At 44.1% G+C, this 16,076-nt stretch overlaps 1 protein-coding gene across 2 annotated transcripts in view; it reads left to right on the top strand.

Moving 5' to 3' along the window:
• The first annotated feature begins 4,963 nt into the window (after positions 1-4,963).
• Positions 4,964-16,076, top strand: part of ENDOG (endonuclease G) — a 50,030-nt gene continuing 38,917 nt past the window's right edge. The window contains exons 1-3 of one of the 2 annotated variants that reach the window (XM_086924882.1): positions 5,591-5,697; positions 5,814-5,928; positions 6,037-7,145. In XM_086924882.1, the coding sequence (XP_086781008.1) occupies positions 6,669-7,145 (477 nt within the window). In that variant the 5' untranslated portion in view covers positions 5,591-5,697; positions 5,814-5,928; positions 6,037-6,668. Of the gene's footprint in view, positions 5,929-6,036; positions 7,146-16,076 lie in introns of both variants that reach the window. The other variant, XR_015296124.1, reaches the window with a different exon arrangement.

Raw genomic sequence — 16,076 nt, 5'->3', positions numbered from 1 at the left:
TGCAAGTACATTGGCAAAGTCAAGGGAGTTCTGGAGAATCATTAATGGCTTATCTAGACCAAAGAATCTTGGAATTGGGACAAGCCTATCTGAAGAAAAATGGGTGACGTTTCTTAAAACTCATCTTAACCCATATCAACTGACTCTGATGCAATCCAATGTCGACGTTTCTGTAACAAAGATCTGCAATGAAGGAGATAGTGAGATAATTATAACAAACAGTCAAAAAACAAAAGGATGGTGCCCCTGGTCCGAACGGCATTCCTTTTGCACTCTTTTAAGAAGCGCCCGACTTTTGGTCAGTTCATCTTACAGATCTTTCTAACGATGTGGTTGAGAGAAAAGAAATCCCGAACTCATGGAAAGGATCGCTTATAATACCCATATTTAAGAAAGGCGACTGGCAACAGTCAGAAAACTACCGATTAATCACGCTATAGGATACAGATGCAAAGTTGTTCGCCTGTATTCTCCTGATGAACCTAGCAGACTGGGCAAAAGAAGAGCAGGTAATTCCCCCAAACCAAACAGGCTTTGTCAAAGGCCTCGGTACGACCACAAATCTTTTAATCTTAGCAATACTAATAGAGAAAGCAATACTAGCTAAATTACCCTTATATTTGTGTTTCGTGGATTTTAAATCTGCCTTTGACTGTGGGGATCGAGAACTTCTGATGGTCAAGCTTGCAAAACAAGGAATTTCAACAAAGCTGTTAACGATGATTAAGCTCTTGCACTCATAAACTTGGGCAGGGTGAGGACGGGTATCGGCTCAACGCTAACCAAAATAATCCCAACATCACGGGGGTTCAAACAGGGTTGTGTGTTGGCTCCCTTACTTTTTAATTTATTTTTAGCTGATCTTACTTCCGAACTAAACGCCATTAACGCCCACCCACCTAGGTTAGCTCAAACTCAGATATCCAGCTTATTATATGCGGATGATGTTATACTTATGAGTCATACAAAGGTGGGGATGCAACGACTGATTGACGGCATCTCTAAGTACTCCGAGGAAAACGGTATGCATATAAACTATGCCAAGACCAAAGTGATGGTAATTACAAAAAACGTGCGACTAAAGCACGCACATACCTGGTTCCTGCAAGGAAAAAAACTGGAACAAGTAAATGACTATAAGTACCTGGGAGTAACTTACAGTGATAATGGCAAGTTTGTGACGCACAAGCAAGATATTACAAGGAAAGCGAACTCCCTTATTGGCGCATTTAGATCAATTCAGAAATCCATTGGGGATTTATCTTATCGTCCCTTATTAAAATCTATTGCAGCAAAATTACTACCTACTCGTTCATATGGTAGTGAGGTGCTCAACTGGAAAGATGCAGAGATTATCAACACCTCGTTTGCAAAAACGTATAGACTTTTATTTTCTCTCCCAAAGAATGCCTCACAAACCCAAGTGAGATTGGAATTCGGTGTAAACAACCAATCTTGTGCAAGAAAAGGAAACCTAATTAAAGTATGGAACAGAATAAAAAACGATTACGACAATGATATGTCTCGTCTACTTTGGCAAGAAATAAGTCATAACTGCTCCTCAACTACCGCCTCCTATTAAAATCAAGCAATTAATGAGTATGGTATAGCTCCTATCTGGAATCCATGGTTAAGCAGGAGAGTTTTAAAAAGACAGTAAATAAAATTACAGACTATCTCTCCTTGATAAAGGACAAAGATAACTTTGTTAAAAGACAGCATGCGTGGCCAATCGTAAACGGTTTTAAGAAAAAGAAGATACAACCCTATATGGAAACATCTTGGTGGAAAAAAAAAACAAATTTTTATCAATGCAAGGTTTGGTATCTTTCCAGGCTTATGCCATCTGGCACCATGGAAAAGAACGGATGATATCTGTTTGTATAGGCTATGTAAATCTGGTCAAGAAAACATCTTACACTTAATGTGCCTTTGCCCGAATCTGGAAGCGGAAAGAAAAAGTATTCTTAAGAAACTGTTTAATGAACGAGGAGTAAGGACTTGTAGACAGGCACTAATGGCAACCTTAGATCCAGAAGACTTATCAATGAATTCAGCTTTCGTGAAAATTCTTATATTGTTTCAAAAAAACGTTGGAAGCCTGTCTTTGAATAGACTATAATCAGTGTCTAGATGATTTTACTAAATTAATAATTTTAAAGCTCAGAATATTTTATTGTCTTACGAGTAATATTTGAATATATGCATTGTGTTAGCATTTTATATTTGTATTAGTTTTAGCTGTTTTGTAAGATTTTAATTAATCAAACAAATAAAAACAAATTGAAATGTCACGCACATTTAACTCATTAAATCAGTGGTTCCCAAACTTTTTCGACCTGCATTGGCCATTGCCAGTGGCACCCCACTGTTACTTTTTTTTGGAGGGTGGAGTGGATGTAAGCTATAATTGGGATGAAGCTGATGAAGGTATTATAATCATATATACGGTGCTCTGTATTACTAAGGCGGCGCCTTTAATGAAATATTCGTAGTTACACTTCTTCGCCCATGCCTTTTTTAGAGTACCCTCTCAAACTTTTTTTATCCCACATACAGTGCTAGATAACACCCCTATGCATGTAGGCCCCCTTCCCAAAGTGTTTCTGTGCTTGAAGAATATTTGCATGCACTTCCATTTCTATCCATGTCATACGTGCCAACACACCTGACTCACAATTTTTTAAACCACATACCGCTTTATTTTTGGTGTCTCCTCCCTAAAATTGACTCCAAATTAATGCAAGTAAAATACATTTAAATGTCCCTCAATACTTAAGAATAGTGTGTTTAATAGACAGGACAACTGTACTTTCCTGATAACTTGCATTGGTGTAAAATGCATTTGGAAAAAAATTAAACCATTAACGAGTCTAACAAAATAAATCAGGCATCTTTGAAACGGTGATAATGAGACTCACAAGACAGTACAAAGACATATAAACTGTTTGCACATCGTCATGTTACCGTCACAATCTTAGAGGTTAATTAAATACTTCATATGTGACCATCATTTGGCCCCATGTCTTGTGAGTCTCATTATCACCGTTTCGATCATGCTAGAGGCATGGTTTTGATAAATTTTCAGCACCACAACCACTGAATCACCTCTGATTTTTTAATATAATATAGACTCAAGGGTTGTGTATTTTTTAACCTATTCTTTCTTTTCGTACCCCTACAGGATTTTTAATATTTAACACAGACCAATTAGGTGCTGTAAATGTGTTTTGTATTTTTATTACCACTATTGTTTTCACTGTAACAACAGGAATGGGAGCATCATTTCTCCTTTCTAGGTCCTGATGGAATGCCTTGGGGTAGGGCATGAAACTAGTCGACCTTCTAGGGAAATATGTATTCACGCCTAGAGTTTTTCTCGCGTATCCCCCAGATTTTAGTATACCATTTTAGGGGTATGCCGAGAATCTACTGCTTGAACCTCCCACTTTCAAGAAGGAAAGAACAATGGCCCAATCCTTTTCAGGCAACGCAGTGAGAATCTGGAACTCGTTTCCGCCTGAGCTCCGGACCACCGCCTCCTCCCAGGCCTTCAAAAGGGACCTCAAAGTTCTCCTCCTCCAGAGACACCTCCAAAAGTAATTCACGTCCTCTTGCTATTCGGAGGAAGACTTCCCACTACTGATATTTTCTACTTTCCATGACCATGGGAGTGCCTTCCCAGTGTTTTCCTGTGGTGGGAGTGTCTGCCCTTTTGCAGTATTCTCCATGTACTTGTGTTCGGTGCCCTTTTGTAACATGCACACAACACTTTGCCCTTGTAACACACGGTTGCTACCTCTCACATGTTTTTACCTTTGATACTTGCACAAGTGCCACCTTGCCTACGTAACGCCTGTTCTTGTGCCTAGCACTTATTGCAGTATTATACCTCAAATTATACTCTGTTTTCTCTTATAACTGCCCACTTGTCACTTTTCCTCTTGTGCACTTTTGACTACCTCATGTATTTTTGGTTGTTCACAATTTTTACTACCTCAAGTATTTTGTTTGCTCACAATTGTCACTATTACCTTTACTACCTCATGTATTTTTGGTTGCTCACAATTTTTACTACCTCAAGTATTTTGTTTGCTCACAATTGTCATTATTACCTTTACTACCTCATGTATTTTTGGTTGCTCACAATTTTTACTACCTCATGTTTTTTGTTTGCTCACAATTGTCACTATTACCTTATGTAAGTAACGTATGTTTTAGTAATCTGCTCTTCTGTAATGTTTCTCATTATGTTTCATTTCTGTTCCTAATGTGAAGCGCTCTGACGCCTTCGGGTAAAGTCCGCGCTATATAAAAATGCATAAATAAATAAATAAATAAAAAGTAAGAAATGAAGCTGTTTTGATCCCACTAATTTGGTATTTTTAACTATTTTTTCACACTTCAAATAAACCCCCCCCCCCCCCATCTTCATTCTAATACAGCATCGGGGTATAAGGACACCCCCAATTTTCCAATCAGGTGCTCCCGCCTATTCGTTGGTAGCAGCACGCCCCTGTCCGTAGAGGGCAGGGATGGACGGACCCTATGATGAAGCATGCCACCAAGGGGAACCCGGCTGGGTGAGGGTTATTTGAAAGAGAAAAAAATATATATTTCTTTAAGTTCCTGCAAGGGTCATTTTTCCTCCTCCTCTGACATGGAAAGGACTCTTTTTGGTTATTTGCGTAGGTAAGAGATGGCCTAAATTGGAAGGTAAGAAATGCGTGGATTGGAACATTTGGCGATGAAGACGCCTTCTCTTGTTTGACCAAATGGTTTGATCCTGGGCAGATCTTGTACTTCCAGACCTCTGAGGGGTTGTGGGCGGGGCCTTGGGCTGCAGGGGCCAGTGACCCGCCCCTGATTGGCCCCTCCGCACAGGCCCACATAATGCCCCGCCCCCTACTAAACCTCGCCCAAGTAATGTAGATTCCAACGTCCCTCCACGCATGTGCAGTTATTTTAAGCAGGGACCTTTTAGCAGCTCGGGTCCACTGTAACCGTAGAGGTAGAGGTAGGACTCGCCGTGCAGCGACCTCTCGGAGAGGTCAGATGGCGGCCATCTTGGATCGGGAATGGAAGTCGGCCCTGGAGCCGCCCACGCTTTCTCGCCTCCTCTCCCCTCGTTGTTACCGCCAGGGCACCGCGCCCCCTCCCCAGAGACCTGCGCGGGCTGCCTCTCTCCCCGGTGGGGCTGTTACACGTGGTTACTCGGCCCAGGCGTATTAACGCCAATACCGCTGTGCATGCTGGGACTTGTAGTCTCAATGCTCACCACCTCAGGCATACATTCACTGGTCGCAGCCTCACGAGGGCAGGTGGGCAGCGCGTGGAGGGGGAGGAGCCGGGATAGGAGGCCCCAGAGGCGGCCTTTATTGTCACTCCCTCCTGTCAGCCCGCCCGTGGCCCCAGGAGGAGCCCCAGGCCGCCCTCTGTGTCCCTGCAGCGACTGACCTTGATGTGCCCAGGGTCACACGCCTCTCAGCAGCGGAGCCGGGATTGGAAGTGGTGCAGCCGGGCCCAGAGTGGAGCAGGAGGGGCTGACGCTGGGTCAGACAACATGCAGAGCTTTCAAGGGCTGAGGGCAGGGCTTGAGTTCAGTGCGGTGATTTATGGGTGCCGTAGAGCTGAGCTCTGGGTTCATGCTGTTTATATTGCAGTGGTTTCTAGGTGTGGACCTGCTGGGTACAGGCTGTAGTGTTTGCAGTTCAGTGCATTGATTTTTTAGGTGGTGTAGAGCAGTGCTTTGGGTGCTTGCTGATCTTACTGCAGTTTGCAGTGGTTTTCAGGTGTGGACCTGCCGGGTACAGGGTGTAGTGTTTGCAGTTCAGTGCACTGACTTTTGGGTGTGGTAGAGCTGTAGATTGCAGTTGTTTTAGGTGCTGTAGAGCTATGCTCTGGGTTCATGCTGTTTATATTGCAGTTGTTTCTAGGTGTGGACCTGCTGGGTACAGGCTGTAGTGTTTGCAGTTCAGTGCATTGATTTTTAGGTGGTGTAGAGCAGAGCTCTGGTGCATGATGACAATCCTGCAGTCTGCAGTGGTTTCCAGGTGTGGACCTGCTGGGTACAGGCTGTAGTGTTTGCAGTTCAGTGCATTGATTTTTAGGTGGTGTAGAGCAGTGCTTTGGGTGCTTGCTGATCTTACTGCAGTTTGCAGGGGTTTCTAGGTGTAGACAGGCTGGGTAAAGAGTGTCGTTTTTGCAGTTCAGTGCACTGATTTGTGTATGTGGTAGAGCTAAAAATTGCAGTTTGTGGTGGTATAGAGCTGAACTCTGGGTTCATGCTGATAATTCTGCAGTTTGAAAGGGGTTCTAGGTGTAGACAGGCTGGGTATAGGGTTTAGTGTTTGCAGTTCAATGCAGTGATTTTTAGGTGGTGTAGAGCAGAGCTCTGGGTTCATGCTGATAACACTGCAGTTTGCAGGGGTTTCTAGGCGTAGACCGGTTCAGTACACGGTGTCGTTTTTGCAGTTGACTGCAGTGATTTTCAGATGGTGTACAGCTTCGCTCTGGGTGCATGCTGACAATATTACTTTGTTCTAGGTGTAGTACTGCAAGATTGTAGCCACAAGCCTCACAGTGTGGGGTGGGCTCTATGTGCAGTGTAAGCTTTATGTTTCAGGGGCTCTGAATTCTCTACCTGGGGATCTGTGAAGGCCACAGAGATGCATGGGCTCCGGGGTGGCAGGGCGTTGTTGCTCTCGGCTGTATCAGTAGCTGTTGGGGCAGGCCTGGGAGCTGGAGCTGTGAGCTGGCAGCACTGGGCTAATCCTGAGCCAAGACTCTTCACTGTCCAGGCTGCCACTGAGCTGGTCTCTGGGGCTAGCCTAATGAAGTATGGCTTCCCTGGAGGCCTCTCCCAAGTGCGAAGTCGTGAGGGTTACGCACTGGCATACGACCCTCGTCTCCGAGGTGCTGCATGGGTCATCGAGAGGCTGGACACAGAGCGGCTACAAGGTTCTTCCACCCGCAAGGCTTGTGAATTCCAGGAGGACAATACCATACACATCTACCATCGGGCCACCAATGCTGACTTCAAGGGTAGCGGCTTGGACAGGGGGCACTTGGCAGCCGCTGGTAACCACAAGTGCAGCCAGAAGGCTATGGATGAGACCTTCTACTTGAGCAATGTTGCACCACAGGTATTGGTCGCAGATCCCCTTAGTCCTGCTAGCAGTGTTGGGTGACGCCGAGTGCAGTTTCTGACTGGTCTCAGTTCTTACATGAGCCATGCATAGCTTGCATTTAAAGAGTACTGAAGTACCTCTACCAGACCTTTTTTTCTACTCATCGATGAGGAGTTGGGAAGAGCATTTTTTCTTTAGGGAAAGGAAAGGCTGTAGTTTGAGGTGTAGTTTCTGCACACCATTAACCAAGTAATTCAGGATGTAAACATACGTTCTGCACTGAGTTTACCTACCAGGTTGTTTTTGCAGTGTACACAAGGATCGATTCCCACAGGGGTTAGGAGACCTAACCCCCACGCTCTATCACATCGATGTATGTTGGATGGCTATTCTTATCTGCTGCGCAGACAACACCCATATTCACATGTTTTGTATGAAAATTGCCAGCAGCCGTTGTCGAATTTTATGAATTGCACGGGGACCGGATGAGTAAGAATTCCCTCAACATGGACGAGACCAAGATCTCATTAATTTCTGGCCACTATTTTTCTCATGCTCTGTCAGATCATTTATGGCTCACCCAACTAGTGAACCTCCCACAGAGTCCCCTTTGCTGACCCCCAGCTTTGGGTTCTCAGGTTAATACACTGGCATCCTCCTACTTACTTCTATGCTTGACGCACAAAATTCTCCCCTACTTACCTTTTAATCTTGACGACTAGAGATTGACAACTTTCCACAGATGCCGAGTGTCAGACCCTGTTTAAGAGGCCGGATGGCAGCACGGGCTACTGGTCTTCCAAAGAGGGACCGAGGCTTGGGAGGTTCAGCATACAGGCCCCAGGTTGCTATGACAAAAGCAAGAGTATGCAGTCCCTAAGGAGGAGAGAGGGAAGGGAGTAGGGGAGGGGTCGAGTTGAAGGTACTAGTTGTTCATAAGAAAAGGGGAGGGGGAGTAGCTCTAATTAGAAGCAAGAGCCCTCACACACCCGAAAGGCGTCACGCTTCATCATTGGGCATCTCCTCGTTGGGCTGGCGCTGCAATGCCCAACAGGCCCCACCGGGGGGCTCTTTGTCTGTTTACCGATGTGAAACTGAAAGGTGGTGGTGGGGCATATGTGTAGTGAGTAGCGATGGGAGGAGGAAAGTGTGGTTAAAAATAGCCATGGGACTCCCCAAAAACGATTTTATTTGCTGGGTTCCTATGCTAAAGAGTTGTGGCTGAAGAGAGGAAATTATACCCGCTTGAGCTCAGGGTGATGTGTGTGGGGTGAAGGTGGAAAGAGGAAAGGGAGGTCGACATGTTTCATGCCCTAAATCGTCCAGAAGGATCTTGGCATTTCTTTAGGACCAGGGAACCCTCATCTACTCTTAAGGGTGACGGCCAGACGCGGGTCGGTACCGCGCTACGGAGGACCCCAAACGGAGTGCTTCCGCCCTTGCCATATTGCGAGTACCCCAGACAACACGGTTGAGGCCAATTGACCCTCCCTTCTCGGTATTGTCCAGACGGTATACCCCACTCGACTGTGTTTTAACTTTTTCACTCCCATGGAGGACTACCAAGTGAGTCCAGACTGTAGGGGACGGAACCTTCGTTACATACCGTCCCCTTAAGAGTCGATGAGGATCCCCTGGTCCTGAATAAATGCCACGATCCAACTGGACGATTTAGAGCTTGAAACACGTTGACCTCTCTTTCCACCTTAGGAACTGCATACTCTTGCTTTTGTCATCGCACGGGCTACTGGGCCACAACAGTGGGATGGAGGCCTTTTACCAATGTTGTCCCAAGTCCTGCCTTACTATGGCTCAGCAAAGTGGGCCAAATAGAACCCTTTCAGCACTTGACTCTCAGTAGTAGCAATGTCGAAAAGTTACAGGTTTCTCAGGAAGGTTAGTGTGAGGGTTAATCCGGCTCCATAATCAATACCACCCCCCCTGCAGCTCAATAGGATCAATATCCAGTCAAGTGCTTCTCTTTGTAGAAAAGACAAGAATTTTTATTACACAGAAAACAAAGAATTACAGTACATACGCAATAATAAACGAATTCCCGGTTCAAAGGTGCAAGTCTTTGTGCTCTAGCGGTCTTTGCTGTCTGGGCCTCTACCTGTCTTTAGTGCTGCCCCCCGGTTCCCTCTTTCCATGTTCAGAGTTTTAGGTAGGTCTATGGATAAAGCTCATGCTCTCAGAACGACCCAAAACCTCCCAGGTTTGTATTAGCACTGGCACTGACTTGCCTAGATCACTTGTGAACCGCACACTATCACGTTTAGCGCACACATACAGTGCACAGGATGTTGTGTTCAGGGTCCCGGGATCATCTAAAGCAGCAAACTTTAGAGGAATGGGCTTGTAAACATACATTCATGTCTCACAGCTCAAAGGTTGTCACAATTTAATTCTCTAGCGGAGTACGCTACCACCACTGCACCTCACTCGTGAAACCCGCCACTGGGGCGGGAGCCCTGATCATTATGAAGGTGATCTTGGTGTGCCTCTCTCGTTTCAGGAATAGGCCCAGAACGTATCATGGTCCAAAGACCAGACCTAGGTAAATGCACAGACAGGATTAGAGTGTGGCATGACCCCAGATCAAAAACCCAGGATCATAGGTATGCAGTCTGGGCCTGCAGGTTAGGGGACACGGCTGTACGTCCTGCCGGGACATTACCATCCCAACACCTTGATTAGCCTAATTCTTTTTTCCATGAATCCGTTGTCTACGTATTTCATTGCCATCAATACATACAGAACACAACCGCTTGCCTCACTCATTTTCCTATCAGAGTCTCCGCCTCTGAGGCGCAAGAGGTGTCACATTGGCTGCCTACTGCTCAAAGGGCCTCTCCTGAATCTGTGTTTGGTCTTTAAGGTCCACCATCAACAGTGACCTATTAATCTTCGTCAGAAGATCAGTCGCTCACAACATCCAATGACTTTACGTTTGAGATCCTGGTGATGGGAATTTTCTCTTCTTGCCACTAAGCTATGGAACTTCCTCCCGGTGAACCATCGCTCTCATATTTGTCTCATCTAGTTGTAAGGCTCTAAAAACCTGGCAATTCTTGTGTTTTTAGAGCCGCTGTATTTATTTGGTTCTCACCTCTTCGATCCAGCGCCAAGGCACCTTTTAGGTAGTCATGCCCGTTACAAATCGCCACTCAACCTTTTATAAGGAAGTCCCAGCTACATTGCAAGGAAGTATTTGTTAGATTCACCTAGATGCAATGTAAAAGGCAGTTACGGAAATATGCTGTTCCTCTGAAAGAATAGTTGCATTGTCCACACGGAGGCCATTAAAATGGCTGTAAGTGTTTTTAATTTCTTATGGACTTTTTCTTATTTTCGATGTCTGTGTTTAAAACAATAAATAGGTTTCAGCATAGATGCCCAACATTCTACCGTTAGGAAATAAATGACAGCCATAGTAAACCCTAGCTGTACGTTTCAACCTTTCTAATGACATTTATGATCCACCTTTATCGAACACAGCATGCTGGTCATGCGTCCTGACACCCTCCTCTGCACGCCACAGCACCAAAGACCCACAGTTAGAAAAGTGCTGTCAACTCCACTTAAATGGAGGTAGCCGGAGAGCTGTACTAATGGTTGAAGCTGCTGTAGACCTGCAGATAGTGTACCAGAATGACAATTACAGGGAACACAGGAAGCTATCCTGTTTTTAAAAAGATTCTTAAGTTCTACTTGGGCATGATGTACAAGAAACCTACTCATTTACACAGACACTTTAAACAAGGTCAAGGTGCACCACTTCAGAATTTACAAGAACTGATAACTTTGATGAGGTTAACAGCAATAATCACATTAGTTGTTACTTGTGTTCTTTAAGAGTTCTTTTATTGAGTTCAGTTGTAAGTAAAAAATCACACACAGGAGCTACAGCCGACGCGTTTCGTCCTCTTGGGACTTCTTCAGGGCGAAGTAAAAGATAGGATAGTGTCCTTATATCTTCTCCCGTGACTATCGGGGTGCGTGGAAATGTCTGTAACGATTTATTATGCTCGAAAGGGCATCCTGTTGAACAAAAAGTTCTCTGTGGAGGAATCTCGTCTGTCCGAGTCGTTCTTATTATTAGGCGATATATATCTATTTGTAGTCTGTACTGCCAAAATTCTCTTGGAAAGGTATTTCAATATTGTACATGTAAATATCATCAAAAATATGGATGATGGTCCAAATAGAGCTGGAACCAGGGTAGTAGAAAATGTAGGTACAGTCTTGCTATCTATTGTTGTTGATTTGTTATAAGGAAAGGGGTATTAATCCTTCTGCTTAGGCACTCTTAATAAAGTGAGCTAAGGCAACAGTTACTTAAATCGATATCAGTCACACATATAGACATGGTTGCAGAGGGTACATTGTACACCGGGACGGTGCATGTCGCTAAGTGGCAGACACACCCATCCCTAAAATAATTAGAGTAAATACCGGCACGAGCGGGTTAATCACTTAGGAATTGGTAATACCATCTGCTATAAATGTGTACAATGTACCCTCTGCAACCATGTCTATATGTGTGACTGATATCGATTTAAGTAACTGTTGCAGGACGTTGTTCCTGATGTATGCACTGTATCTGGTACTACCGTCCTGGTGCATGTGGTACAGTATCTCAAATGCACCCAACTAAATACCGGCACTAGCGGGTTAATGTCAATTTTAAACTTAGGTAATGTCATTTTTAAACTTAGGTAATGTCAACCTTACATTTATGCCCAGATCCAGTATCTAAATTGTCTCGATTTATAATAGAATCGACTGTCAAGGAATTGGTCTTTACAGACAACCCCTTATACAGACCCGAGCACAACGCAGGTTTTGTAACGCTCTAAGCCGATTGGCTGGGCCCGGGCGAGCCCCTCCGAAGTATCCAGCGGCTGCACCTCGCGGCCGTTCATTCACGGCATTGACAGCGAGGAGGCAGCGTTACGGAGACACACTGCAGAGATTGAGCTAACGGTGAGCAACTCCGAGGATCTGTTAACTATACAGAACTCTCGGCGCCACGGAAGGACATAATGAGACACTGCTCGAGTCTCTCCTCGTGGCGTTTTGTGCATGGCGATCACGCGATAGCACTTTAATTATTCACGAGTGTATAGACAGCCCAGGCACTATTAAATTTTTACCAAACTTTTCGGTGACTGCCATTCCCCTATTTTTTCGAACTTACCCAATACTATTCTTTGAAAAACCTAGTCAATCACGACCTTGCCTCATGTGAAAATCCTCTTTTAAGTCATCCTATATTGCATACTAAGGCCATTAATTTTTGGCTCTGGTTACTCTTGTTCTTCCCACAGAACCACGTGGGTTGTATGATTCCTACACCGCAACAGCGTTTGGCCTGGTGCGACCATTGTAACAACATGGTGTTTGAAATGGAAATGTCCTGTTCCCAGTAAGTACCCCTTTAGGTTATCTTGATATATTTGTCTATATACACGCAATTTACAATACCTGATAGTTATACGTACTCCCTTTTAGATAATTTGCAGAATGACAACCAGGAAGGAACCTTTGACGGTCCAATGACAATGGCCACCCAAGGGCCTCACAATAAGTAAGCATCCTCAACCGAAATGCTCCACTGGTGTGCACAATTTGACCTTATGCGCAATATGATACATTCATTCTATAATTGTTGTTATAGGCGCTCCTGTTTCTCTTGTCCTGAAGAAGACCCCAGCCTGAGGATTTAACTTTCCCGCCAATCAGGGGGTCGAAACGTAGACCAGACTTTACATGTTCTCTACGCATAGGAACAATTAACAAAGCAAAACGGATCCTATGCTTAAGAGTTTATTGGAACTGCAGATCTTATTTTAGACTGTAAAGGATGTATTTTATAGCACTGTGATTGTTTTAAGGTCACAACCACCTTTACCTAGTCCTCACCTCTTTCCCATCACACCTATCCCATCTAACTTTCCCTTTTCCATCACTTTGAGCGCGTTGAAATACGATGATTTGAAATTCACTGTGCTGCTTTCTTCTGATAAATTCCACATTATCAAATGTGAATTATGCTTCAAGGCAACTGTGTGATTCAATGAAGCAATTGAATACTGTATTTTTGATGTTTGAATTAAGAGACACTCAATACAATCCGGGTACTCAATGACTTGAATTGGGTACTTAAGCAATAATGTGCTTAAATAACGAATAAAAAGTGAAGCACACTTTGGACTGAGCAATCTTTTGCGTCCTACATAATTGTATGCATATATTACATTGGTTGTGTTATTGAATCTATAGACTCTGACCATTACTATTGTACCTACTTTTACTGACCCAGGTCAGAGAGTTCTTAGGGTATACCCCATTGTAACTCAATACTTTATTAAGATTGAAACACCACGATTGCATCACACCACAGATGAGAATTTTTACCGCACCACACAATCTTTCCATCTCAATTCAATCAAACGTCATTACTGCTGGGGGAAAATATTTTTTTGATGGTACAGTACATGAAACCACAATAGGTGTTTGGCATCAGTGCAGTGAGGCAAGGAAGTGGGACTGATCGTTCATAATATACATTTAAGCAGAGTTGTCTCATTCTGTCTGCAGGTCACTTATTGATGCAGAAATCAGTGTCAACAGCAGGGAATGGCTGGTACAGTCAAAGGGTTGAAAAGGGGTAAAGGTAAGAACTGGTACCGGAGAGACCGCTAGGATGTTGTGAAGCACAGAATTCCTTTTCAGTCCTGTTAGAAGAAAATTACCCAGTTGTCATGGAAACCTAAGAAAAGAAGCCAGAGTTTCTGAACAGTGGGTCTGTTCTGAATAATAGTTACATGTGTATAAACACGTTGTACAAGTTGTCTTACTAAAGCACACACTTTCAGATCTATTCAATTTAGCTTGATGTTCATGAGGACCTTATTAGCGAGTTGGTGTTATGATTAATTACGGACTACATGGTGTCAGTTCAAACTGGATTATTTGACACAGTATATTTCCCTTTTCATAAGAGTATTCAAATTTGCTTGAAACCCTAAATAGGCTAGAAGTAAAACCATATGTATATCTTACTATCGTTCCACACCGCATTAGGTGCACTGTATTTCTTGGTAAGTTTAAGTGCACAATGCCTGCAAGAGCCTTGAGAGAACATTAGTGTTTCGGCTCACATTCATCAAGTACGTTGATGCTTCTTCAGAACGTTTGGTGCTAAAAAATGGATTTTGTATTTTTCTTGAAAGAGTAGGCACTGTCCTAGTTTATCTAGAATGAAGCTAAAAGTGGAATAATATGCATGTGTATATATACATATATAGTAATCTGTGTTTTATATCAAACCAATCAATGTTCTAGAATAGAATATTCACATACCTTTCACAGAAATAAGATGCCACAATCATGTATACGGCGTCCCCTCTTGGGTTCAAATAGAGTTCTTGAATAACATGGTGATGGCCTTTTTTTAGAGAATTACTTAACTTCCAATATAAAGTGGTGTTTTCCCACATATGTATTGGGCTGAGATGAAGTGCCACTGTTATTGCATATCTTATATCATCATGATTTTGTGGGATCATGGGGCGGTCTGACTCAGTCTTATAATTGACCCAACGGTGTTGTGGGGCTTTTTGATGCTTACTTCGACTGCCAGCATTCCCCCTCAATCGCTCATTATCTTGGGGGAATCAACAGTAGATTTAAGGCTGAGACCACATGAATGTGACCAGCAGATGAATTCACAGATTGTTTTTTAGCCCTCCCAGGTAAAAAAGACACTATTCACACAATTGTAGCTAGATGTAGTTTTAAAAGATTTCCCGTAGAGATTTGCCACAGTGGGTGGTAAGTGTGGTTCCCGTACCAGTGCCCTACACATACATGTGCTATGAGGCACGTGATCTCTGAAAAGGAAGAAGTTGCACTAAGTACAATCTTAGGACCACCAGTGACGGGTTCTGTGCGTACATTTATGATGGATCTCGGGATCAACGATGGATGAATAATTGGACCTGCCGCGTTGCAGGCCTCATGTCCACGTTCCAGAGGAAATGCAATTCAAGGTGAATCACGAATGAGTAATTCCCATCTATTTTGAATGTGTATAGTAAAAAGGTTCTCCCGAGCTTCAGTGAGTTACACTAGGCATCAGCAGTGCAAGCTTCCCTCGCACACACAGAATATCACAGGATTCCCACAAGTCAATGCATGCGACACACACATGCACCCATAACGGATGTAGCACAGGCAGAAGGGGCTCGCTCGACCGTGCAAGGACAAATGCAGCCTGTGCAGTAGGACTGCAAGCTCTTACCACACAGGCACACAAGCTAGAGTAAAGGCAGCATTCCTGCAAGAATCGTTGACTACTACTTCAATTTTCAGAGCGCGCTGGCTATTTCCAATCACAGAATTCTTTGAGACGAGCAGACCTAAGAAAACTGTATCTAACTGTGTGCAGGCCTGCAACCGTTCATACCCTACTCCTGGCTGCTTCTTGCTTTGGTATAGCTATATGACCAGTGTATCCTGTTTGAAGGACATCTCTAAACCAATGCTTCCCACAAAGGCCACGCTCTTTCATCCTTGCCATTTGGAAGGGCTTCCAGCCGCCTGATCACCCCCAAAGTGCTTTGTGGCCTTAACACGGCTATGGAGCACTGCGTGAAGGCTGAAGTACAGCGCAGCCCACACTGCTTGGCACATACCTCTCTCTCTTACTGCTTCTGGAGCAGATCCAATGCTTCCAGATGGTGCACCCAGACTGCTCCTTACAACTCCAGAACATCTGGCGAGAATACTGCAAGTTGCTGAAACATAAAGCGGGGCAAGGGAGTGTTCAAGGTGAAAGCACCAGACTGAACTAACAGCTTAGCAGGTGGGAACATGGGGGATAGGGCGGGTCTTACTTAAAGTAAAATGGGGGACAGTGTGGGCTGGGCTGTCATCAGC

Source organism: Lissotriton vulgaris, chromosome 5 (genome assembly GCF_964263255.1).
Source record: "Lissotriton vulgaris chromosome 5, aLisVul1.2, whole genome shotgun sequence".
Lineage (NCBI taxonomy): Eukaryota > Metazoa > Chordata > Amphibia > Caudata > Salamandridae > Lissotriton > Lissotriton vulgaris.
This window is presented reverse-complemented; position numbering and strand designations above follow the sequence as displayed.